The sequence below is a fragment of the Dromaius novaehollandiae genome, chromosome 3 (assembly GCF_036370855.1).
Source record: "Dromaius novaehollandiae isolate bDroNov1 chromosome 3, bDroNov1.hap1, whole genome shotgun sequence".
NCBI classification, from domain to species: domain Eukaryota; kingdom Metazoa; phylum Chordata; class Aves; order Casuariiformes; family Dromaiidae; genus Dromaius; species Dromaius novaehollandiae.
This window is the reverse complement of record NC_088100.1, coordinates 128087307-128113358: the sequence shown is the minus strand read 5'-3', so window position 1 is coordinate 128113358 and position 26052 is coordinate 128087307. Positions and strand designations below refer to the sequence as shown.

Below are 26052 nucleotides of genomic sequence, written 5' to 3'. Positions count from 1 at the left end.
TTGCACTGGCCTCTGTGTCTCCTCGCTTCCCTGGAGGAGCTGCAGGAGGCACGAAACCTTCCTGGGGGTCTGCTAGGTTGTACTTGGGTCTCGCTTTCCCCCCCCCCTTCAAGCGTATAGACTAAAAGTTACATTTTAAGGAAAAAGTAGGTTCTCCCATAGCTCCTTGGGTCCCTGAGACCAGACCTTTGGGCAAGCATCAGCTCACCCAGCGCGCGGTGCAGGAAACGAGGGCTCGCCGCAGCAATGCGCACTGGAGATGGGGTCCCCTGACCCTATGGGAGAAACATCCCACGCTCGGCACCATTGCTTTCACCTTGTGAAGGTCCATGGACGACCTCCGAGGGGTCTGCAGAGGTCACTCCACCAGGCAGACCTACTGCTTGAAGGGTCCGCAGGTGGAAGAGGTTTGAAGAAAAGGCAAAACGTGTTATCAGCTGCTAATGCTGCAAGAGAGGCCAACAGCAGGTCCAAGGGCCTTCCAGCTTTGTCATTGTGCTTCGGGGGCATCGAGGCTTTTGGGTGACCCACCATCCCCTGATGCTTGGTGCAGAGAGGAGCTCCCATGGTCTTAGTGCTGTGCCACCCTGATCAGTAACTGACTGGAGCTTGATGGTGAAGGATGGTCTCCTTGATTTAACAGCGGCCACCACGTAGAGGTCCTTATCTGCCCGGGCTCAGCCAGCTCCGATGTGGCTCACGGTTGCCATCAGCCTGATGTGATGGAGGCTCTAGACAGCTCTGCGCCTTCTCCTAGGTCCAGCTATGCTGGCCCCTTGTTTGCCTCCTTGCTGAGGCACTGTCTGCTCCATCTTTCTTCCTCTCCTTGATTTTCTTGTGCTCTTGCCCTGTGCATTTTTAATCACAGCTCTGGGCAGCCGTAATGATTTGCATCCTGGCTTATTGCAGTTGCGGGTTTGTATATAGTCCGTGCTTTCTCTCCTCTCCGCTGAAGGTTTTCGGAAAAAAAAAAAAAAAAAATCCCTCCCTCTCAAGCACCTCATGGATGAAATATGTATTCCTTGGTAAAATATTAAAACAAATCTCCTCCACGCAGGCACAGCTCATGAAGCTGTCTTTAAAACACACGGGGAGGCACCGATGCAATATTTACAATCTCGAGCAAAGCAATTTAGAATCTGTCTGAGCTCCCCGACGCTATTTGAGCAGTTTTTCAGGAGTGTATCAGAACAAATTAATCAACATTTTCCTGCCTAACTATATGCAAATGGGCTTCTGAAATTTCTGGCTGTAGGTTGTAGCCCTAATTGCTCACTGGGCTCATCCGAGCAGCTTGGATTTGACAAGCAGGAGGAAGCACAAGACACTTCAGTGAATCTCTAATGCAAATCGAGCAGCCCGTTTCCCCTTCTGCGATTATTAAAGGTCATCACGAAGCACATGGAGGAGGCAGAGGGATGTGGTCGGCGTTTGAGGGACGCTGGCCTCTCGTTCCTCTCCCCTGCTCGGGAAGGGCAGGCGACCTCTCCGGGAGCACCGCCACACGCCGGCCTCCTTTCTCACGGCAAAACGCGGCTCCGCGCCCAGGGGACTCCAAAGCCTTTCTGTGCTTCCCTGGCGCTGCCTTGTGTTACCGGGTGTTTGGGACCCACGCTTCGGTGATCCACGGGCTTTGCGGTGGCCTGCAGCCAAAAATCCCTCCACCAGCCCCAGCAAAGCATTGCTATGGGTCACTGGGAAATGACCTTCGATTGCAGCCTTCTCCGTCTTAGAGGATCCCAATTTTCAGAGCCTGCTCACTTGGTTTTAAGATGGGCCACGTCTCCTGCTTGCTCACCCTGACCAGGTGAAGCCTGTGAGCTCCAGCTCCTTGCCAGGTCCTCCTTCTCTAAGTGGGCGTATGGGAGGTCTGGCCAAGCTCTGGAGAGCCTCCGAGCGATGCTGGTGGCACAAGAGATGTCAAAGTGCCTCTTCATAGAGCTTGTTGTGATGTTACTGCCGTTACCTGAGTTATTTTGGGAGTGTTGAGTAATGTATCAGTGTGGTACCACCTCCCCCCACCCTGCCATCCCATTTCTCCATGTCACCTCATTGCACGATCCCCGTGATGGGTGTCCAAGCTCAGCAATGACTGGAAGAACCAAAAGGTCGAGCGATTTGGTGAATTGTTTAGCTGTTATTCGCTCCCCGGCTGCGCGGGTAATGCCGTGAGCAAGCGCAGAATTAAGAACCAAAGTGATGGCTGCTGCCTTATGAAGGGCTCTTCATCCCTACTCTCAAGACTTGTTTGGCTTTAAATATTGATGGGGGCTCTCCGGCTGGCAAACGAGCATTGCGTGAATCTATCGTTTTCGGCTCGCGGGCGGCACGGAGGAGGGGATGTGCGGTTGCAGCTGGGCGGGCAGCTTACCCGCCGAAGCGAGGTGACGGAGCCAGGCTTGTGCACTGACCTGCCAGCAATGCAGCGCGCGTTGCTAGGGCAGAATTCAGAAAAAATAATTAAAAAATTTCCTTTGAGAGATAACTGGCGTTTCCGGGCGGGCGCCGTTACGTGCATGTTCTCGCTTGGGCAGCAGGTCCCCATCGCTTGCGCGCCGAAGGCGGTGATGTTGGCTGAAGAGCCCGGCGTGGGCCAGGCGAGGTTGGAAGAGCGGGACTCGGGGGCGAGCGTCCTTGCAAAGCCAAGCCCAAGCTGGGCCAGCAGCCCTTCCTCCCTTGGGAAGACTTCAGCCCCCGCTCGGAGCACGGGGACTCGTAGCTGAGTAAAAGGAGGTGAGAAAACCCGTTTCGTGCCATGGAGGTCGCTTTTGGGCTGCCTTTAGACATCCCGCGCGAACCCGCCGGCCCGTTGGCCGCGGTGCGTTCGGCGGCGTTAGGATATGTGAAGCTGCGGGGCCGGAGGAGCAAATGCCATCAACCTTTCTCATCCTGGCTCTCTGCAAGCAGGACCTGAGATTCTTTTCACGTTTCAAAAGCCAGAGACAAGTATCTTAAGCGTGGAGCGTAGCCAGTGCAATTACTTCTCTTGGTCCCATGCCCAGGGTTTATTCCATGAAACATCGAAGTGACAAATGTTCTCACTGCGAGAAACTTTCTAGTACATTTTTCCATTTCTTGATGCAATATAAACTTCTGCCAGAGGCTGCCCAGAACCAAGGTGCAACTCGGCTCCTCTGCGAAGCGTGGCTGGAAAATATCACAGGGAGGTGATAATCACCGCAGCCTTGAGAAATAGTTCCGTATAAATGGATCTAGCGATTTATTTTGTGGGAATTCACTTCCCTCGGAGATGTTATGTCCTTTCCCTCCTTTAGCCTTTTCCCTGGGATTTCCAAGCCCCCCGCTAGGACCCCCCGAAAGGCTGTATTCCTTGTTTTCAGCCCATCTCAGGCACGGGTTGATTGCCGATCCCCGCGGTGGTGTGGTCTAACCCCTGTTCCGAATCCCTGGCATATTGTGCTATTAAACAGCTGCCCATGCAAGGACATGGAAATGTAGCTGGATAACTTTTCTTCCGGAAGAAAAAGGCCCGGGCAGCAGCGCAGGGCTAGACCTTTGCAGTGTGTGACTCGGTGCCTCTCCGCTGGACTTGGGGGACTTCTCCGTTTTCTGCTGTTTTTCGTGAAGACCCGTTGTGCGCGTTATTGCTGCCAAGCCATCGCGACGGCATCCAAGGAGGACGTGGGCCGAGAAGTCAAACTCCGGCGGGAGCTCGGAGCGGGGTGCCCGCTCCACAGCCCATCCCTTGGGAGCAGCCGGGTGCGGCACCGTGTTTCCAGGCCGGCCGGAGCGGAGCAGCCCCGGGAGCCGCTGGCCGCTTCGGCCCCGCGTCTCGTCTTGGGGGCTTTGCTATTCAGAGCAGCACTCGCGGGCGGAGGAGCTGCCAGCTCGGGCCGCCGAGCCAAATTAACAGCGGGAACAAGCCGTCCTGGCGGCTTTCCCCGGGACCGGGCAGATCCGTGCCCGGACGGGAGGCGGCGGAGGGGAGGGCTCCCCGCTCCTCAGCACGGCTCAGCCCCCGCAGCCCAGCATCCCGGAAGCTCCACTTAGGAGTCTCTTAATTTGGGAGAGATTAGGGATGAGATCCGCACGTTCCCCGGCAGCCGTGGGGCCGGACGCGGCGCGGAGCTGGGAATGGGGTGCTGCGGCGCTCCGGGCAAATCCCAGCGTCTGCTGCCAGCGGCTCGGCCATGTGCTGCTTCCCACTGGGATGTGCAGGGCTGAGCGGCTGCTGCGTCCTGGGGCCCAGGGAGCCAAAAAATACATATATGTGTGTGTGTGTGTGTGTGTATATATATATATATATATATATATTTAAATAAATTCTTTTTCAGTTTCTTGGAAGCTGCAGAGTTTTTACCAGTCGCTTCTGGAAGTTCATTTTGGGATCCCACGATGTTTCAGACTTCCAGGATTCTGCTTTGGGGTTTCGTCTGCTTTTTCTTTTTTCTTTTCTCCTTGTCTGACATTGAAATTTCTCGACAAACTAGTGTCGTTTTCCTAAATACAAAACCGCTTGTTTCCAAACCATTTCTCATAGTAACGTTCGACAAAAGCCGCTTGTCCTAAGCGTGTCACGTCCAGCAGAAGCGGCACCTTTCCATTGGAAAGGGAATATTCGGAGAATAAATCTCCGCTCCGGCACTAGCGATCCGTCTTTCATTTCGTGCTCTAATTGAACCCTGGCTTTACAACTTAAAAGCAATCTCCCTAAATTGCCTCCTGCTAATGTTAATGCTTCAGGCCAAGGGTGACAGCCAGATTGGAGGTTCGTGTTATTATTCAGGCAAATCTGCGCTCTTCGTGCAGCACTTTTTTAAAAAGGGAAATTAATTTCTGCCCTGTGTCGCAGCTGAAGATAGTGATGATGTGTGAGTAGGGAAGGGAAAAGCGAATGCCTTTTCTGGACGGCCCGAGTCAAACGCGGTCTTCTTGCTGCGGAGGCTGTAGTTAAAGATTAAAGCTCAGGCGCCGGCTCCCTGGAACGGCATCCCTTGCAAGGTGCATCCGCATCCTTTATTTGGGAACCCCTGAGGCTCCTTGGCCCCGAACGCGCTCTCTGAGCCATAGGAGAAGGGTGGATTTACAGGGAGCTGAGCTGGGCATTCGGCGACTGTAGTCTCCGGCTGTTGGTTGATCAATAACTGGTGTTCATCCTAGCTGTTGCTCTCACTAGTGGTACCTGGTTTAAAGCAGTCTCAGATGGATTATATATATACGTATATATTTTTTAATGCATTCTCAGCTTGTTTCTGATTCTGGAAAGCATCCTAGATGGGGGCAGGGGGATGTGCTTGTGTGCACGTGCACGTTTTTATATAGACATGTATATGAGCAACCTGGTAAGTATAGGGAAGAAATGTCTGTGTTATGCTGCATGGAAAAAATAAGCTGGACAAGAAATGTAGTCCCTGCTTCACAAAGAAGCAAGAAGAATAAAACGTGGCTGGCTGATAAAAAATATATATTAGAAGAAGAGGCTTATTTGTTCCTCTTAGGAAGAAAGAGTTCTGGTATTTTGGTACTTATTTTGGAAATTTTATGACAGTGATTTCATCCTTTGTAGCCACTTGTGGCTCGGTACATTTTTACTGTGGTTGCCAAGTAACAATCACTAAGCATTTGTGTCTAGATCTGTAAAGAAAAGCAGAGGGGATGGATAAAAGCTATTTTCAGAGGCATAATCACTGGTGGCTCTTTGGAGGCTGACAGCTAAGTCCACTCAGCAGTGACACTGTTTTATTGATGGCCTTGGGATTTGCAAACAGGAAAATAGAAAGCAAAGAGACTAAAGAAGAGATATTATTACTATTATTATTATTATTATTACTCTTTCAGAAGAGTCTGGCTTAGGAGTGATTAAGCAGGTGTTAACTAAGCTGGACGTCAGGTCTTGGGTGCAAGAGGTCCATCATAGCCCCTTGCTGCAGAGCTGTGCTGAGCTCAGACGCCGCTGTTGTCATCGCGGGAGACTTCTGCCATCCTGGGAGAATTCCTGGGGTTGCAGGAAAATTCCTGCTGTCCTAAGAGAATTCCTGGGGTTGCAGGAAAATTCCTGCCATCCTGGGAGAATTCCCAGGGTCACAGGAAAATTCTCAGGGTCACGGGAAAATTCCCGCTGTCCTGGAAGAATTCCCGGGGTTGTGGGAGAATCGGGGTCATGGGAGAATTCCCACCATCCTGGGAGAATTCCCGGGGTCATGGGAAAATTCCTGAGGTCGTGGGAAAATTCCTGAGGTCATGGGAGAATTCCTGCCATCGTGGGAGAATTCCCAGGGTTGTGGGAAAATTTCCGCCAACCTGGGAGAATTCTTGGGGTCGTGGGAAAATTCTTGGGGTCACAGGAAAATTCCCGCCATCCTGGGAGAATTCTCGGGGTCGTGGGAGAATTCTTGGGGTCACGGGAAAATTCTCGGGGTCGTGGGAAGTGGGAGAATTCTCGGGGTTGTGGGAGAATTCCCGCCGTCCTGGGAAAATTCTCGGGGTCGTGGGAGAATTCTCAGGGTCACGGGAAAATTCTCGGGGTCGTGGGAAGTGGGAAAATTCTCGGGGTCACAGGAAAATTCTCGGGGTCGTGGGAAAATTCCCGCCATCCTGGGAGAATTCTCGGGGTCGTGGGAGAATTCTCGGGGTCACGGGAAAATTCTCGGGGTCACAGGAAAATTCCCACCAGCGTGGGAGAATTCCCAGGGTCACGGGAGAATTCTTGGGGTCGTGGGAAAATTCTCGGGGTTGTGGGAAGTGGGAGAATTCTCGGGATTGTGGGAAAATTCTCAGGGTCGTGGGAAAATTCCCGCCATCCTGGGAGAATTCCCGGGGTCATCGGAGAATTCTTGGGGTTGTGGGAAAATTCCCACCATCCTGGGAAAATTCTCAGGGTCACGGGAAAATTCTTGGGGTCGTGGGAAGTGGGAGAATTCTCGGGGTCACGGGAAAATTCTCGGGGTCGTGAGAAAATTCCCACCATCCTGGGAGAATTCCCAGGGTCACAGGAGAATTCTTGGGGTCGTGGGAAAATTCTCGGGGTCGTGCGAAGTGGGAGAATTCTCAGAGTCGTGGGAAAATTCTTGGGGTCACAGGAAAATTCTTGGGATCATGGGAAAATTCTCACCGTCCTGGGAGAATTCTCGGGGTCGTGGGAGAATTCTCGGGGTTGCGGGAAAATTCTCAGGGTCATGGGAAAATTCCCACCGTCCTGGGAGAATTCTCGGGGTCACGGGAAAATTCTCGGGGTCGTGGGAAGTGGGAGAATTCTTGGGGTTGTGAGAAAATTCCCGCCATCCTGGGAGAATTCTCGGGGTCACGGGAGAATTCTTGGGGTCGTGGGAAAATTCTCAGGGTCATGGGAAGTGGGAGAATTCTCGGGGTTGTGGGAAAATTCCCGCCGTCCTGGGAAAATTCTCGGGGTCGTGGGAGAATTTTCGGGGTCACGGGAAAATTCTCGGGATTGTGGGAAAATTCCTTCGGGGTTTGCTTGGCGCGTGGGAAAAGGCGCGTGGGTCCGGCCGTCCGGGGCAGCAGGCTGAAGGGCTCCGCTCTCCGCCAGCCTGTCGGGGCGATACGTGTTTCAGGGAGGCAGTAGCTCTGTCTTGGTTGAGCGTGGGGAAGTTGCTCCCCGGCTGACGGGGGGATTTGTAGGGCTGCCGTGACCCTCGCGTTAATAACGGAGAAACGGCGACGCCAAAGCCAGCAAGCGCCGGCTCAGTCCTTGGTTAATCCGGGCTCACGTGGGCCACGCGTCCGGGTCCGGTTCAGTGCCTTCATTAAAGCGCCCGCGTTGCCCTAAGCAGCAGGATCCCGGAGAGCGCATGGAGCATTTCCAGAGCCGCTGAAATCTTCCAAGATCTTAAGCTGCCAGTTGAAGGAAGCCGACATATTTTGCAAATTTTTCAAGTCTTATAAGTTGGGCTAATTTAAGCAAATTTTTATGGGCTTGGCATATCCTAGGCACTGGAGCGCTCCGTCTGCTGAGTTTCGTTCTCTGCGGCGAAGCATAAGGAAGAGAGAATTACTCACCATGGGCTTTGGGAAATTTTTTTATGTTTTAGCATGTGCAAAGCAGCGTATTTTTGCCCCGAAGCTCGGTCTGCAAGCGGATGAACCGCTCGGCGAGGCAGCGGCACTTTGTCGCTCTTTTCTTTGTCCCCATTAACAAATACGGGTGAGCTTCTCTGCTCGCAGCCCCAGCGTTGGCTCCCGGGGGGCTCGGGAGACCTGGCGTCTCCTTCGAAGGGGTTTTACGCCGAGAGCTTCAGGCTGCCTGGAGACTTGGGTGCGTTTCCCACGGCGGGGAGGTAAAATCGGGCGTTTCGCGTGGGCCCCGCCGTTGAGTTTACTCAGCAAAGCTTGCTAAATAATTCACAAGGCTGCAGAAACGTCCCCTCTCCCGTTCGTTAACATTCATTTTGGGGAGCGCCAGGAGGTGTTTGGATAAAAGAGCGGTGGCTCGCGTTTGAGGAGCATCGTCACAGCAAGGCGTCCAGGTGCCCGCGGAGGAGGGAAGCTCGTATTCGTTTGAAAGCTCACGGCAGTCCTCATCGTCCGGCTGCAAACCGGAGCTGCACGCGTGCTTTGGGGCGTAGAGGAATCGGGAGCAATCGCATGAGTTTCCCATTCCTTTCCCTCGGGACAAGTTTGTGCGGGAACAGTCAGGGAGAGGCATGGGGGGGAGAAGCACCCTCGCTGATCCGAGGCCTTCAGCAAGCGTTTGGCTTTGAGGAGCGTGGCCACCATCGCTGGAGGCGGGTGGTGACGGGATAGGGAAGAAGAGCAAAAAACCATTGTCCCAATGTTTTTGTGTCCGGACTCACGGGAAGGGGAAGGCCTCGGCTCCAGCTGTCCTAGGACGGCAACACTTCAAAGCACGAACTAGTGCATAGGCCCCGCTTTGGGGCAAGTCACGAGAGTGCTGTGCATGGTTGCTCAGGCAGCCCCTTGCGAATGTTGTCTTGGGAGAGGGATGAAGAAGGACGTGAGCCAGAGTGCAAAACTCACAGTCAGACCGGAGCAAAGGCCAGGCGTTCCCCAGAAAAGCAGCATTTCTCATCCGATAAATCCTGCCCAGCCTGGCCTTCCTGAGGAGACAGGCGAGCAACGCTTGGTCTAGAGTGTGAAATCATCTTACCTGGCAGTCGTTGCTCCTGAGAAGCGCTTTCTGATGCTCTGGGCATCAGCAGAATCGGCCATCTCCCAGCGACTTGAGCAGCAGCAGCGCTCAGCCCTGCCGTCTCTGCAAGCCGCCTTCCACGTCTTGCGTCTGCGCAAGGCCGAGGAAGAGCAGGTCGGGTGGACACGGCTCCTTCGGGGCTCTGCTGCTGGTGATGCTCTGGAGCAGGCCAGCGTTCTGCCGTTGAGCTGCGTGGTGTCATTTAAGCTTGATGCGCCTGGAGGTCGCAGGGTGGGTGGTGGGCCACCCACGGAGAGGACAACGCGGCCCTGCGGTCCTACAGAGATTGGTTCATCAGGGCTGGTTTCTCAGATGAGGTGCAGGGCTCTGAAGGTCGGGGGGCACCAAACCTGGGCTGCTGGACCGGCAAACCGAGCTGCCACGTCGAATCAGCTCACATCCGTCCTTCCTACAGCGCGTGTCAGGCTGCGCTTCAGGGAGGCTCTCCTTCGCCCTCCGTGTCATGTTTGCGCACGCCTCCGGTGAGATTTTGTTTAAGCAGAGGTATTTCACGTCAGCAAGCCCCAGTCCTGGAAAGGGCTCTGCGCGGGGGAAAATCTGCGACTCCCAGGGCGTCTTAGACGCACGGGACCCCGTCAGCATAGGCTCAGGGCTGCTCGTCTCTGCTGTCTGCCCACATGCTCCTCCTTCCCTTTGACCATCACCTCCAGCCAGTAGAGTCGGCCGTGCCAATTTGTGCTCCGTGATGGGCTAATTCACACAGTCTTGTCGGGGAGCACGGTTTGCGCTGTGACTCTTGCCGATCGCCTGCGGACTTTGCACCCACAAGCTCAGAACTGATGGAGCAAGATCTGCACCGAGCCAAGAGCCCTGCCCAGCGGAGACGTGGCCTTCTGAAGGTGGTGGGCATCCTTGGGAAGGAGCTCCTCAAATCAGCCTCTGCAGGTGGGCAAAGCCTTGGAGCCCACGGTGACTGATTCACCAGACCATCACGCGGGTCTGCAGGGCTCCTGAGGGCGAGGGCTCTGCTTTTTGGTAGGCAGGGGAGGCGTTAGGTGAGGTTTCCCCAGTGTATTTCCCATGTCACGCCGCTGGTGGGGATGGAGGTGACTGAGAACTGGCTGAATAAAGGCAGCTCCGGACACTGGTTGGGAGAGAGACGGGGAAATGAGACCCCTCAGAGGTGACCCCCCCAGTCTGTTGGTGTGAAGGGAGACAAGGTTGGAGCCCAGGATCATCGTGGCTTTCCACACGGGACCATTGCCTGCCAACGTGGCTATACCCACCGCGGAGCTGGCTTTCTCCACGCACGTGAGGCTGTCAGCTCCTCGCCATCAGGTGCAATTTGGTTGTCAGCCAGCTGGAGGAAAAAAACAGTCTGTTCCTTTTCCTTCCCAGCAACAAAACAACTTCCCTCCTCGCGTAGCTGTCAGAAATTTGAGCAATGAAGCTGCTAAGTGCAAAAAAGCACTCTCCGGTGCCAGGGCTCGAAGAGCCTCGTGCTGCAGAGACAGGCACGGAAGCAGCAAGGCTGCTTTGCATCTCCGGCAGCACGGCCAGAGCCTCGAGTTGCCACTCGAGGTGATGGCACGAGCCGCACGAAGCGGGGACTCTCCCACGTCACGTGCCCGCCCCTCGTGGCGAGCTTTAACTTTGGCTAATTAAGCGACTGGCTGACAAGCAGATGCACGAGAAATCGGCACGGCAGCTTTCTGCAGGAGCCTGAGAACATGTGCTGCAAAGGGCAGCAGCAACAAACGTGGTTTGGAAATGTCATCTGGAGACGGTGCATCGCTCACGTTCACCCACTTGCAGCGGTCGCTGGTGGCCCTGGCGCGGGAAGCACCCGGCTTTGAGGATTTCCACTGGTGCGCAGTGACGGGCAGATATTCAGGCTCAGAACGAATGCAAAGGTCTAGGCAGGTAAAAGGTGTCGTCACCCATCATTCCTGGTGCTGTCGGACCCCACGAGAGACGATAAGCATTAGCTATCCTTGTGCCCTCCCTTTCCCCTTGCACGGAGCCTCCATCCTGAGGCCACTCCCTGAGGTCCTCCTCCTGGGGACACTCAGCCCTGTCCTGCCAGCACCTTGTCCCCGCCGGGGTCGCCGGCAAGGCAGGCATCCAGGCGCTCTCGCTCGCCCTTTCCAGCGCTGCGTTCGGGAAGCGTGGAGCAGGCTGGCGGCTTGTCCCGGGGGCACGTTGCCGCCCGAGAGCGGCTATTTGCTGTGCACGCTGCTGAGCGGGCACCGCGTGCCTGCTTGGCCACCACCTTGCTCTCCTTGGCTATGGGATACTGCGAATGCTCAAAGTTGACCCAAGCTCAAGGGGAAACTGGAGAAATCCCTGGGGATTTGCTAAATACACAGAAACTGGGGCCAGCTAGGAAGACACAGATAACTGGGGCTGGGAGTGCATCAGCTGGAAATACTATCTTTATTCTCATCCTGCTCTTCTGTCCTTCTGCAGGCAGGTGCTCTTGGCAGTTGTCAGAGAGAAGGGGCTGTGCTGGGAGGCTGGGGGGGTCCGATGGGGCACGGCGGTTTGCCCCTTCTTGGCGGGACCATCCTTGGAGCATCAGCAGCCAAGAGGACTTCTCCTCTGGCTCTAGCTCCCGAGGGTGGTGTGGGGATGCTCTTTTAAAAGAAGGGCTTTGAGGATTGACTGGAGTAGCACGCTTTGAAAGTACTTCTGTTTGGGGAAGGTGCCTAAATCCCAGCGGAGGGCATGGGGCTTGGAGTGGGGGCAGGCATTTGTGTGCCCCGTTCGTGAAGACCACAGCTTTCTCTTGCTGCTGGGGTTTTCCTTCCACTGATGATGGGTCTGTTTTACCTGGGCGAAGAGCCCTGCTCTGGCTTGAGGGCAGCGTACGTCCACCCTGCACCCAACTGTCTGCATTTCTCTAGCGGAAATTGCTCTTCCCCGAGCCTGCAGCCGAGGCTGAGGGAACGACTTTCATCTCCTTTCCACGTACCGGCTATCAGGGAATAAAACAAACCTTGCCAGAATTGCAGCTCCATGCTGTCCTGAGGGAAAGCCATGCTTAGCTTGTCTTAACCCTCTGGTGTGCTGTTTCCCAACTCCGGCAAATGACGTTTCACGGCTTCCTTGGACGTCCCCCTCAAGAGCCATCAGCATCTTGCACTCCCCATCGGCACATACTGGGATTCCCTTCTTTTGGACTGGTTTTGCTGCCCTGCCCACGGGCCTTTTCAAAGCCTGCTGAGCCCGTAGCATCTGTAGTAACTTTGCATCTCGTACCAGGCCACATCCAGGCTCTCTTAAAATCCTTGCTTAGCAGCATGCTGAGAAGATGGCAGAGTGGGATCGCGTCAGCACTGGAGTGAAACCTCGTCTGCAAATAGATAGCTTTGGCATGTGTCTAATGGGGTGGAAAGAGCACTTGAAGTATAGCTGAGAGCATCCACCGCAGCTCTGCCTTTCCCTGCCAGCTGGGGAGACGCTTTGGAAGTGCTGTCATCAGGACGCAGTGTGTGACAAGTGTCCTGCAGCCCCAGGCTGTGTGCTTTCAGCATTGCCAGCTTGATGGGTTTTTCTTTTTTTTTTAACAAAAGGAGAAAAATGCTGGTAATGCTGTTTTGAGGCAGTCCGGGACCACTTGGATCACAGAGGGGACCAGCTCGCCGGGGCTTTTGCTTTGCAGCGCCGCAGCGGCGGGGCAGCTACGGGAGGGGAAGGCTGCTTGGAAAATACCACCTCAGTTGATCCCGGATTGCCATGAGGGGAAGAAAATGTAATGTTTAAATCTTCTGCTTTTTCCTTCTCCCTCATGGGTTTGGGAGACCTGACTGCTGGTTGCTGGAGACTTTGAGAGCTGCCGCGCACAGCAAGCCCAGGTTGCACCCACGGGGAGCTTACGTCTGCATGCCCCCGGTGCCCTCCGAATTGATGGAGGTGGATTTTTTTTAATTAACTTTCCTGAGCAGGGCTTTTTTTTTTTTTTTTTTTTTCTTTCCGTAGGTAGAGGCAGGCTGTGGTGTACATTTTGATGGGAGTTGTCAGGAAAATTATTGATTTTGTTAGCAATGTTTTTGAAATTGTGCCGTTCTGTTAATTCTGTCAGGTCCTCTTTGACGGCGTGGCTGGGAGCGTTTTTGCATCCTTCGTTAGCTTTTTAATACACAACAATTTCCCGTAGCTCCTCAATGCAAAGCAGGAGCGGCTGCATGCTTGGCAACCATTTTTCCCATCTACCAAACTGTTGCAGCAATGATTATAAGCAGAACGAATTATTACGGATATTCATTATAAAATACAATTACTCCGAGCTGTGCTCCGTTGTTACACTTCTCAGAGCCACCGCTCTCTCGGAGTAAATGGTTTCATTATAAGCATGAAGGGCAAACTTAATGCACCTCTGACTCAGAGCGAACAGCACAAGGAAGCGTCTCCACCGTTCCTCCAAACGCTTGGCGACGTTTGCTCTGAAAGAGAGGAAAAAAACGATGGCTGATGCCGAATACTCGTCAGCTGAACGGAGGGAGTCTGGGTGGCGATGGAGATGCCTGTCCTCCCAAGACAGCGTGGCTTGCTCCGGTGTGCAGGGGTTTGCGGTTCAGGGAGCCGGCGGGTTGCTCCTCGAGCCTGGGGACACCCGCGGGGAGCCCGTCCCACGCCGGGAAGGTGGTGCCTTCTCCGGCGGCGTCGGAGAGGATGGTGTCCCCCGAGCGACGGGCGCCCCGGCCCCCCGGTCCGTGCTCAGCCCGGGGGCGAGCTCGGCCCCTCGGCTCCTGCCCTTTGCTTTCGGCTGTGCTGCCTCTCCGGCCTGCGCTACCAAATCTGTTGTTTTCTTTCCGCAGCCACCTTCTCCTGGCCTTCCTCCCCTCCTCCTCCTCCTCCTCCTCCCTGTCTCCCCTCCTCCCTTTCCCCCCTTACTCTTGAATCTCTATTTCTTCTTCTCTGTTCCAGCAAAACGATATCAATCAAGGTGATAGATGATGAGGAGTATGAGAAAAACAAGACCTTCTACCTAGAGATCGGGGAGCCCCGGCTGGTGGAGATGAGTGAGAAGAAAGGTGGGGGACGTGCTCCGGGGCCGACCCAGCCCGTGTGTCCCTGTCTGGCTCACTCATGCCTGGCACCCGCAACACACGCAGCCCACATCCCCGCGGCCTACGGAGAAGGGCCGGAGCCGGGGCGCCTGGCCGCCGGAGCCCGGGACTCCTGGAGCCCGGGGCTCCTGCCCTTCTCCGTCGGCCCGCGGGGGTGACGTGCAGCCGCTTGCCCCCGCCCGACCATCTCCGGCACCACGGCACCCGGGCGGACGTGAGATGCATGAGCGTGCGATGCCAATCACGTGTTTGCCTCTGTCTTGTGTTCCCACAGGAAATTCATTACCCTTAGAATACTTGACCGTGAGGAGTATGAGAAAGAGTGCAGTTTCTTCCTTGTGCTTGAGGACCCAGTGTGGCTACGACGAGGAGTGAAAGGTGTGAGAGTAAAACCAGACCAGCTCTCGAGACGCTGCCGTCCGCTTTCTCTGTGTCTCCCTACTCTCACACTCCTTTCTCCTCGCACTTTGGCTCCCGGCCGGTTGTGCCCTCGCTCCTTCGAAGCTTAGCCGCTGCGCCTTTTTTTCGCTCCTGTTTTCTTTACTCTCTCGTCCCCGGGCAGGGGCGGATGAGCACCGCCAGCCCCCCCCGAAAGGCGTTTTGAACGCACCCCACGGCCACGTCTGCCTTTAGCCGAGCCGAAAGCGCAGGCTTGGCAGGTGAAAAAGGGATGCTGCATCATTTTTGTTGGAAGATAAAACAGCCTTCGCTTGAAATACAACGCGTGGCCAAAGCAGTAACTTTAGCCTTTTTATACTGCCACTAGGGCCTGAAAATAGCTCCGAATCACGGTCGGAGCAGGTAATATCATGAGATGCAGTCACTCTGGAAGAAACTGGGTTATGCGCAAGTCAAGTTTCATGGCCGTGCGCTAGATAACAGCTTCTCATAGGGATAATAAAAACAATTTCTGCTTTCAACGCACAAAGCAGAAACAGCTCTACGCCAGCTCCAAGCCTTCCCCAAAAGACAAGGCGCACTCATTTCTCCACGTCTTTTTTTTTTTTTCCCCTTTTTCTGCGAGGAAATTAAAATGCATGGCGACAGCTGATTTTGCACTAGCGGCGGCTGAGCAAGAAGCGGTTTTGGAGTTACTGCAGCTCCTGAGCTGCACCGCCGCAGCCCCTTGTTAATGCCCGTGTCGGAAGCGGTGGCAAGGTTTTGCCTGCCTGCCTCGGAGCTGCTTTCCCAACCCGGGCCGCAAGCTGCCCCTTCAGCAGGCACGGCGTTGTACCTCGCTCCTCGTCCAGGCCCCGACGCTCCCCGCGCTGGGCAGGGAAAGGCAGCTGCATTTTAGGCGCAAGGTCCCGCAGCGATGCCACGTTCCCCTTCGGAGCTCAGCCGTGCCATCGCCTCCGGCAGCTCGCTTGCTGTTTGGTGGGAACGGCCGGGCTCGGCTAGTGGAAGCGGGGCTCAGAAACGGGGCGCGCTGGCGTGGTCCGGTCGCAGTGGGCAAGAGGGGTGTTGTTAGGTGGTACCGGGAAAGAATACTTTAGAAAGACCCCAGAGGGCCGGGCTGCTATGTGGAGGGGCCTCGACAGGCTGGAGAGATGGGCAGGGAGGAACCTCATGGAGTTCAGCAAAGGCAAGGGCAGGATCCTGCACCCAGAGAGGACTAACCCCATGCACCAGTGCAGGCTGGAGAGCAGCTCTGCGGAGAAGGACCTGGGGGTCCTGGTGGACAAGTTGACCATGAGCCACCAATGTGCCCCTGTGGCCAAGAAGGCCAACGGCCTCCTGGGCTGCATGAGGAAGAGCATCACCAGCAGGTCGAGGGAGGTGATCCTGCCCCTCTGCTCAGCCCTGGTGAGGCAGCAACTGGAGTGCTGGGTCCAGTGCTGGGCTCCCCAGTACAGGAGAGACATGGAGCTACTGGAGCGAGGGCAGCAGAGGGCTGCTAAGATGATGAAGGGACTGGAGCATCTCTCATGTGAGGAAAGGCTGAGAGCGCTGGGACTGCCCAGCCTGGAGAAGAGAAGGCTGAGGGGGGATCTTATCAGTGTGTATAAGTATCTGAAGGGAGGGTGTGGAGAGGATGGGGCCAGACTCTTTTCAGTGGTGCCCCGTGGCAGGACGAGAGGCAACGGGCACAAACTGAAACACAGGAAGCTCTGGCTGAACGTGAGGAAAAACCTCTGTACTGTGAGGGTGACTGAGCCCTGGAGCAGGTTGCCCGGAGAGGCTGTGGGGTCTCAAAAGCCATCTGGGCAGGACCCTGGGCAGCGTGCTGTAGGTGACCCTGCTTGGGCAGGGGGGTTGGACTAGATGATCCCCAGAGGTCCCTTGACCATCCTGTAATTCTGAGATGCCGCTTACTGCTTTGGCCATCCGATGATTTGTTCTCGCTTAGGTTTTTTTTTTTTTTTTGTGCTCGCTTTTCCACGAGATGCAAGGAGCGCCCCGGAGACCGGCGGCGTCTCTGAGATAGGGGCCCCAGGGAGCCGCCAGGGAAGAGCCTTTTTGTCTCGTTTTTGGAGACTCGGCCGTCGAGTGAGGAGCTCCTTGAGCCAAACTCCCTTGCCGCAAGCGTCTCTCCTCATTTTCCCTGTCCGGAGCGCGGCTGCCTGCCGTCGCTGTCGCTCTCCACGCGGGCAGCCGGAGGAGGCCAAAGCCAGTAGCCACCGCACATGGGACATGTTTGTCCTCCCCGGGGCAGAACTGCCACCGAGACCAATGGAAGATCTTGCACATACGATTCCAAGGGGATAAATGAATTTTTGGGAGTGTGCCTTCTATCCCATGTCGCCCCATGTTTGCAGTAGTTTTTTTTTATTATTATTGCCATCATCATCACCATTATTTTGAATCCGCAGCCCCATGAAGCGTTTCCGTCCCTCCATTTTTAGCGCACCTCTCTCGACACTAACGGCATCCTGCAGCTTTTACAGATCCGACCTCTCTGCCCCGGGATCCGGCGCCTTTCTGTGGATGTGCCCTTTTTTTTTGATTTCGTTATTCATTTACTTTTCTTCTTCTGTGTTTGTCTCTGTCTGTCTCCTTCACAGCCCTGTTGTTGAATGAGCTTGGTAAGCGCGCATCCATTTCTCTGCCCCGTTTCTCCCGTCTGTCCCGGGGGGCTGGCGCGGGGCGGCTCCGCGCCGAGGAGCCCGCGGCGATGCTGAACCGTGACCCACCGGGCCGGAATTGGGTTAAAATTAAAAATAAATGGGGGGGATAGGGATGCCCGCCGGCGTGGGGAGCCCACTGGACTCTGCATTTCCCCGTGGGCCGGGCCGGGGAGGGAGGCCCCGGGCTCCGACGGTGCTGCCGGGGCCGGGGCCCGGGGGGCCGCCGCGCTAACCCTCGCTCTCCTCCTTTCTCTCCTGCTTCTCTTTGGGGTGTTTTTTTCCTTCTCGGCTCGCTCAGGCGGCTTCACGGTCACAGGTAGGGCTCCTGCCCCCCTCCCCTGCCCCCCCCGACCCCCCCCCGGCCGCTCGCGCCCCCCGCTCACCCCGCTCTCCTCTCTCCCTCCTCCCCGCTCGGCGCCCGGGGCCCCCAGGGAAGCTGCGGCACGGTAAGATGGCGGCGCCGCGCGACGGCCCCCGGGCTCTGGTGGCCGCCCGGCCGCCGGCAGCCCGCGTGGGGCAGGGGGTCGGGGGTCCCGTTCCCCCCACCCCCCCGCCGCCGCCGCCGCCCCTCACCGCCCGCCGCTCGCTTTGCTAGGCCGGCCCGTCTTCAGGAAGGTCCAGCCTAGAGAGCGGCCTCTTCCTCGCGCCGTGGTCGCCATCCGAGGTACCGCGGGCCCGCCGGGCCCGGGGCTCACTAACATGGTGGCGGGGGCGGGGGGGGGGTCCTATTCCCAATTTAACTCCGTCCCCGGCACAGCCGGCCCTTCCCGTGCCTCTGCGGAGGGTCCCGGCGGGAACGGCGCCTCGTTGGCGAGCCCGCAGGCTCGCGGCCCCCCCCCGGCTTCGGCGGCCCCCCCGGCTCACGGACGGGCTCTTTGCCTTGCAGAGGAGAGCGAGGAGAAGCAGCCGCTGACCAGCAAGGAGGAGGAGGAGCGCCGGATCGCCGAGATGGGCCGCCCGGTCCTGGGGGAGCACGCCAAGCTCGAGGTCATCATCGAGGAGTCCTACGAGTTCAAGGTACCGCCTGCCCCCCCGGCACCACCCGCCTTTCGGGGTTGGACCCCCGGCCGGCGGCAGACAGCTCGCGGCTTTGCAAGGTCTCGCAGCAGGGCTTGGAGAGGCGGCCGAGGTGGGGCTCCAAAACCCTGCAGGTCCCTTGCAAAAGTAGCCGCATCCTTGCAACGATGCTCTGCGCCCGGATCCTGCGCGCAGGCGCTTCCGACGGAGCCGGTCTCCCGGCCAGCGCTGCCAGCAGCGCCGTGCCCCTCGCCGCTGACCCGGTGAGCGCAGAGCCTCGCTGCACGCCCGGGCCTTGTTCGAGCCCGGATTAGTTGCGGTGCTGCAGAGCAGACAGTGGAAATTGCTCCGGAGGGGCCGTGAGCAAGAGCTGCTCGACGGGAACGGCAGCACCCGCTGCTAATTACCTGCTGAAGCGGTTCACGCTCCCATCGCGAGCCCATTTCGAAACATGTTTTTCAGCAGCAACGAGGGGAACTGCAAGCACTTACATTTGCTTTCGCTGCTGGGGCTCTTGACCTGAGCTTAGCATCGGCCGAGGCTTTTTCCCCGCCAGCGCGTGGTTGTAAATCCCGGCCCTGCGGGCTTTCGCCTGGCTGTGCGGCCCGACGGCCCCTAACGCGGTGCTCTTGGCTCCCCTCTGCAGAACACGGTGGACAAGCTCATCAAGAAGACGAACCTGGCCCTGGTGGTTGGGACGAACAGCTGGAGGGAGCAGTTTATCGAGGCCATTACCGTCAGTGCTGGTAAGGGCGGGCTGCTGCTCCGGGTGAACGGTGCTAAACCTCCCTCGTGTCTCGGCTCGAGGGCTCTGCACGCGCTGTCCTGCCGCGGTCGTTTGGGTAAGAGAGGCCAGAGGCTGCGGTGGGTCGTTTTTCTTGCAATCGCTGCAAACGTCTCTGAGATCACGGGCAGGGGGTTTCTGAGGCGTGGGAAAGATGTCCTGCATCTGGCTTTCCCACTTAGCTTCCCAAGGAAAATCCTGCCTGCCTTACTCCTAAAACCCCAGGCTAAGGGCTGGGAACTGCTGGGATTGCGCTGTTTGCCTCTGCTCTCTTCAGAGCTGCCTCTTCGTATCATGTTACAAGCAGGAAGGCAGAGTGTGAATCCTTTTTATTTTATTTTTTTCCACACTTCAGTATAGATGATTGCAGCCTTGGAGGTTATGGCTGAGTGGCCCAATAGTGGCTTGTGCTATTTGTGATCATATCTGCATCTCTCCCGTGAATAATTGCCTTTCCCTCAGAAACACCGTGTTGAACTGGTCTCATAGGTGCCAGTGCCAAGTTTACCAGTATGTCCAGTACGGGCTTCAGGTTTGCCGGTATGCCCAGTACCATTCCTGCTCCCGTGGGACGTTAAAGACAGAGGGTCTCCCCCAGATGTGGTTTTAACAGGTGGAGGCATTATGACTCGCTGGTTGGATGACACAGTCCCTGCAGCCCAGCCTGGGCTGTGTGTGCACACGCATTAGGGCAAAATCAACCAGCTTACGTTAAATTGCTGAGGAAGGCGATCTGAGCTCATCTGGCTAATTTTGTGTCGAAATCCATGGGGGAACATGCACATTCCCTACCCCAAGCTCTGCTGTGCAAGGACAACCTCTGCCCAGCACAAATTAATTCAAAGCGATGGCCATGCCGTCTTCCCTTTGCCTCTGAGAGCAAGGACAGGACATCTTGGAGCAGCCATCCCCGCCCGTCGTGGTCCCTCCTTCTGTAGCACTGTTATTCGCAGAGCCTCCAGCCAAGAGCTTCCCATTATTTTGGATATGGCATGAACATATTATGTGAGACAGTCCTTGCTGCAGGTTTTGTAGCTAATACGGCTAAAATAATCTATGCCAGAATCAATTACTTAATTGCATTCCCTATTACAGCAGAGATAATCACTGGTCCTCGCATCTCATCTCGGTGACACAAGTGACGACTGCAGTTATGTGGAAAGCCCCGTCACTGCTGTGCCTTGAGCGCGCAGCCACCATCGGTGCTAGGAGGGTGATTAACAGAGATTCAGCGTCGGTGGACAGGAGCAGTCCCCTGTAAATGACAATTAGGAGTTTGTCTCTGAGCTCTGGACCGAAGGTTTTGCCAGGATTTAGCTGCTCAGGTTTGGTGCCGGCTGAGTCCCACCACCTCGAAGGCTGGAGGTTGGACTTGTGTTTTTGCCCACAGCCCACCAGGGCGAGCGCGTGGAAGTCGCGCGTTCCCACTCCAAAATGAAGTATCCCAGCTCAGGAAGGAGCAGTAAAATCCCCTTTCCCAAGCTGTGAGCAACCAGGGGCGATGCCAGCCGAGGGGATGAGCAGGCAGAAGGGCTTCGACGGACAGGCAGCGCAGGGCGGGCTGTGCCAGGCCATCCGGGGCTGTGCGGAGGTCAGCCGCTCGGTACGTGCCCTTGGTACGTGGCCAACAGCCCCCAAAGTTGCTCCTGGAGCAAGTTTATGCCAGGCTTTGTTAGCCTGTCCCTGAATTAATGCCCTGGGCCACCATCCGAGCTCACCCTGTGTTTCCAATCAGCTTGGCAGGATCTGGCCGGCTCTTTGAAAGCGAGCACCATTATTCCTGCTTAACTAAATGATAGACAGATCTGCGTGGATGTTATGACAGTGGCCCTCGTGTTCATTTTTTGGTCTGCTTTATCATTTCTGTAAAGATTTAGATCCCTGACAGTCCTGCTGTCATGTAGCTTGGGAGAGATTTAAAATTTCTGCTGCAAAATTACAGTGTCGGCCCAGCACAGGGTGTCCTGCAAGTACCGGCCTTTGTGCAGTGGGCAAAAAAAGGCCAGTGCAGGCCTCCCAATGTTCCTTATCTCCACCACGATGCACAGGAATGGGATATTTATATCTGCCAAAATAATAGCACCATGCTTCTGATTAGTTACCGTTTCTGCCATAGGGACAGTGATGCTTTAAGGCTGTCCAAGATGTGACTTTCCATCCCTGTGTTGCAGAGACTCCAAGTTCCTCACTGCCTCTATCTTACATGTTGCTCTTGATCTGCAAAGGTGCTGCAAAGCCAAAGCTGCCTCCCAGTAGGGCACTAAATAGGACTTTCCCCAGATTTGTTGTGGTTTTATCTAGTGAAATCTTGAAAACCTCAGAAGATGGAGGTGTCCGTTACCCCAGCTGCGTGTCCCAGGGCTGCACCACCGTCCTGGGGAAGAAGTTTCTCCTGCGATCCAGCTGTTACCTCCCAAGCCGCAGCTGGTGGAGGTCGCCCCTTGTCCTATCACTTCTCAGAGATCTGCGTTAGAGGCTCCCCCCTGCCTCACCTCGTTCTGGCTCTGTCCCTACCCTCTCCCCAGCGGCTGGATCTCAGCCGAGAGCCCCCAGGATGCAAACGGACTGCAGGGCCCCACGTTCGTTGGAGCTGGACCAAACCCCTGGCAGGCTGGCTCCCCTCACAGGTCACCAAAGCTCTTGTGAAGGCCTGGGCAAGCCGGGCATCCCTGGGCTTTTTCCTCTTCTCGCATGGGTTTGGGCTCGACCTGCCCAGGAGGGATGCCCCGTCCCGATCCCTCAGCCGGCTTTCCGTCACCTCGCACGGAGGCAGAAGGCAATCGTTGTTATGAGCAAACACCACACCAGCGGCTTCTCCCAGTAATGCTGTTGTCATGGCGCAGAGCCACCATCTGAATGCGGGGTTAATTGACACTTATGTATTGGTACACGGCGTACAGCAAGACCGCTTTATTCTCCCTGCGGGAGCCTTTATACATTTCGTTATTCAATTAAAGATCTTCATTGTGGAGGAAGATGTGAAAAGAAGAATGCTCACCCGGGCCAGCAGTGGGGCAGATAAAAATTGCGTGGTTGCGTTTGAAAGCAAATACCTGCCTGATTGATACTGCGGCTGCCGGGTGAAGCAGGGCGCAGATCCATCATCCCTTAAATCTGCTGTTCGGTGGGGTAGGACCTTGTCACAGCGGGTTGGATTTCACCAGGTGCTTGTGGCGTCCTTGTGTCTTGGCCCTCCCTTTCCCTGCTGTCCTGGGGTCTCCTGTCCTGGGGTCTCCTGCTGGGAGGGAACTCTGGTGCTCCACATTCCTGGAGAGAAAAAACACATCAGAGACAACAACAACAACGTACCTCTTCCAAGGCAAGGGATGTCTTTAATACAGCTTGCAATGTTCTTTTAATGCCCAACGCTTGCGGCTTAGAAAGCCATCTCAGTGTGTCCCGGGTCCCAGAAAATGAGGTATTTGGAAGTCACAGCCTTCTAGGGCCATCTCTGAGCCCAAGCCATAGAGGAGGGTGTTTGGGGGGCTCCAGCCTGCACAGGGGCTTTGCCAAACCTCCTCCAGGACAGGTGAGTCTAATCTAGCACTGGTGGTTTTTTTCCAGGGGAAGATGACGATGATGATGAATGTGGGGAGGAGAAGCTGCCCTCCTGCTTCGACTACGTGATGCACTTTCTGACCGTCTTCTGGAAGGTCCTTTTTGCCTTTGTGCCCCCGACAGACTACTGGAACGGCTGGGCCTGCTTCGTCGTCTCCATCCTCATGATCGGCCTCCTGACAGCTTTCATCGGCGACCTGGCCTCCCATTTCGGCTGCACCATCGGCTTGAAGGACTCCGTGACCGCCGTCGTGTTTGTCGCGCTGGGGACGTCCGTGCCAGGTAAGACCAACGGCAGAGTTTCTTGTAAAGCTCCGTCTCTGCCCAGTCTCCGCTCAGATTTGGGCTGGGAAAGCTGGGCACACTGAGGTCCTCAACTGTTTCGCCCAAAACTGAATGAGGGGAGATTCAAAACATTTATGGAAGCAGTTTTTCAGTCTCAGCTGGGACAGGAGATGGAACCAGGGATGTGAATTCAGTCCCCTGGAAAAAGATTTCAAGGACCTTCTGTCTTGCAAAGACTGCAGAGTATCTACTTCTGAGGACAGCCTCCACAGCTTGCACTTAGAGTAGGAAAACGGTCTTTTCTGAAAGTGCTGCCTGTGTTGGGAGTCCTGCGGTTTCTTTCCGAATCCAACAGGAAGGGTCTGGGTCACAGGGAGCGGGATCTAACCCAACCCCACCACCTCCCGCCTCCTTCTCCCACCAGTCCTGAACTTCCAATAATCAGCACTTGGGGGCCTCAAAACTTTGAAAGTGGCCTAAAGATCCCGGGGCTAGGAAAAGAAGCAGCATGATAGAAATGGAGGATAGATTTGGGCAAGGGAAGGAAGGAAGGGGAATATTTTGGCCTGCTGGAGCTAGAGCTTTAAGGCATTCGTTTTGCAAGGCTGTTTCATGGCCTAAAACTGCCCTCCTGTTTTTTTGCTGACAAAAGTGGGCATTTAAGGAAACATTTCAGAAAAGCAGGAGATGCTATTTATGGATGCGTTTGACTGCTCTTGTTTGAACTAAGATGCCCACGGGCCGTGTTATAGTATCTGGGCATTGGCTGGGCTCCTCGAATGGGCAGAGAGCAGACAGACATGCAGTGAGGTCAAGCCTCTCGTCCGGCTCATTTGTTGATTTTTTGGAGCTTTTTTTTTAACCTTTACTATCTACCTAGAGGCAAAAGAGAAGGTATAAAATATCTGGCCTGGGGTATAAAATAGTGGCGGCTGCCGGGGGCGGCATGCTGTGGATGTACCCCGTGTCCCAGTATCTCCGTCCCCCCAGCGACGCTGCCAGTGCCGAGTCCCTGCTCCCTGCGACCGGCTATTTCCTGGGGTTTCTCTCCGCCTTCTCTCCGCAGACACGTTCGCCAGCAAAGTGGCAGCGACGCAGGACCAGTACGCGGATGCCTCCATCGGCAACGTCACCGGCAGCAACGCCGTGAACGTTTTCCTGGGCATCGGGGTGGCCTGGTCCATCGCGGCCATCTACCACGCGGCGCACGGACAAGCCTTCCACGTCTCGCCCGGCACCCTGGCCTTCTCCGTCACCCTCTTCACCATCTTCGCTTTCATCAGCGTGGGCGTGCTGCTCTACCGGCGGAGGCCCGAGATCGGAGGTGAGCTGGGCGGGCCGCGGACTTCCAAGCTGCTCACGTCCTCGCTCTTCATCCTCCTGTGGCTCTTGTACATATTCTTCTCATCTCTGGAAGCCTACTGCCACATAAAGGGCTTCTAAAGGAACAATCGGAGATAGTAAATATATATATATCTATATGTATCTATATAGAGCAATATATAGGTATAGATATAGATATAACGCTGTGTATAATGAACAGAGAAAGAATAAAAGAGGTTTGCCATGTTCACACACCTGCTGATGGAAAACGGCTTTGGAGCGTTCTTTGAACCAGACGGGACCCCAAAGCCGGCAGCGCCCCGGCCGGGGGCAGCGGCCCCGACGCCGGGTCCCCGCCGCGACGCCACCGCCGAGGGCAGCCGAGGAGCGCCCGAATCCTCTCCGCTCGCCGGACGCGGCCGGGCGAGGAGAGCGGGCACGGACTCCCGACAGGACATCCGCCGGCCGCCGCCGCTCGGGACCGGCCCCGTCGACGAGGAGCCGGAGACCGGACTGGAGGAACGGGGAGCCTGGGGGCTTTCTGAGGATAAACCACAACCTTCTCCGTCGTTTGATTTTTTTTTTTTCCTTTTAATTTAATTTTATTTTGGGGTTTTTTTTTCCCGCTCGTTCATTCGTGCGTGCGTTCGTCCCGTCCCGGCGTGTGTACGGTTAGCGTTTCTCCCTGCAGCCCTCCCCACGCCCCCCCGTGCCGCGGGGACGCCCTCCGGGGCGCTGCGGGCTTCCCCGCCGCGGTGCCCCCGCCGCGCGCGCCTCTTCAGGCATGCCGTCGTGGTGCTTGTAGCGCTTTGCATGACCGAAACGACCCTACCTGTATATAGCATCCCCTAGCGCGAGTCCCTCCGGCCGCGTGGGCTGAGCGCCGCGGACACGAGTGCCTCCCTTTCGCCTGCCTTTATTTATTTTCGGGTCCTTGAGTTCCTCCGCAGCGTGCCGTTGGGCCGGGTCCTCCGCCGGCGGGGAGAGGAGGCAACGCTCGCCCCGGGGAGCGAGAGCAGCCGGAGCGGTCCGGGCGCTGCCGCCTCCTGTGAAGGAGAGGGAAAGGGAGAGGGAAAAGGAGAGGGAAAGGGAGAGGGAAAAGGAGAGGGAAAGGGAGAGGGAAAAGGAGAGGGAAGGCCGGACCCGCAGCGCCCTGAGCGTCCGCCGGTGATGTCTTCCAGCCTGGCCGGACACGCTGCCCGACACCGGTGCGATAATGGGGGCGGGTTGTTGCACACTCACGTTGAACAACCGGTGGGAATTTGGGTTACCCGGCTGTAAGATTTCCTCTAGGAGCATTAGGATTTTTTATAATTATTATTATTCTTCCCCCCCCCCCCCTTGTCAAACCTTTGCACTTCTGAAGGGGTCGCGGGGCTCTCCTGCCGTCTCTCTCGCGCCGGGGCTTCGGGGGCAGAAGCGGAGGCGGCCGCAGGCTCTTCATGATCCGGCCGGCCCTCGTGTGCAACGACCCCGTTTCCGTTCGTTCGGCTTCCTCAAGTTTCCGTTGTATCGCCCACCGCCGTCGGCAGCGAGCCCACGCATTGTGATGATCCTTAGCAATGGTACACGGTGCACAGCCAAATAAAGTTTGTAATGACTCCCGCCGGGTCCCGCAGTGCTGCTGCATTGGGGAGGGCTGAGACCGGGCGCAGCTCGGTGCACGTGAGGGGGGCGGGGCGCAGGGAGGGGGCGGCCCCGCCCCCGGGGGCGCGTCACGGGTTCCGCCCCCTCCGCGGCGGGCCCCGCCTCTGGGAGCGCGTCACAACGCCCCTAGCCCCGCCCCACGACCCCATTGGCTGCGGCGCGCGGCTGGTTTCCCGCGCGCGCGCCGTGGCAGCATGGTCGGTAGCAGGC

General features: G+C 56.4%; 1 protein-coding gene across 8 annotated transcripts in view; it reads left to right on the top strand.

The window, feature by feature from the left end:
* Positions 1-25800, top strand: part of SLC8A1 (solute carrier family 8 member A1) — a 49007-nt gene extending 23207 nt beyond the window's left edge. Inside the window, exons 3-11 of one of the 8 annotated variants that reach the window (XM_064510075.1) lie at positions 14435-14538; positions 17166-17186; positions 17527-17544; positions 17660-17674; positions 17824-17892; positions 18115-18245; positions 18892-18991; positions 22594-22869; positions 23939-25800. In XM_064510075.1, coding sequence (XP_064366145.1) covers positions 14435-14538; positions 17166-17186; positions 17527-17544; positions 17660-17674; positions 17824-17892; positions 18115-18245; positions 18892-18991; positions 22594-22869; positions 23939-24315 — 1111 coding nt within the window. In that variant the 3' untranslated portion in view covers positions 24316-25800. Of the gene's footprint in view, positions 1-14017; positions 14125-14434; positions 14539-17165; positions 17187-17526; positions 17545-17659; positions 17675-17823; positions 17893-18114; positions 18246-18891; positions 18992-22593; positions 22870-23938 lie in introns of all 8 variants that reach the window. The other 7 variants (XM_064510074.1, XM_064510076.1, XM_064510078.1 and 4 more) reach the window with 7 other exon arrangements.
* The last annotated feature ends 252 nt before the right edge of the window (positions 25801-26052 follow it).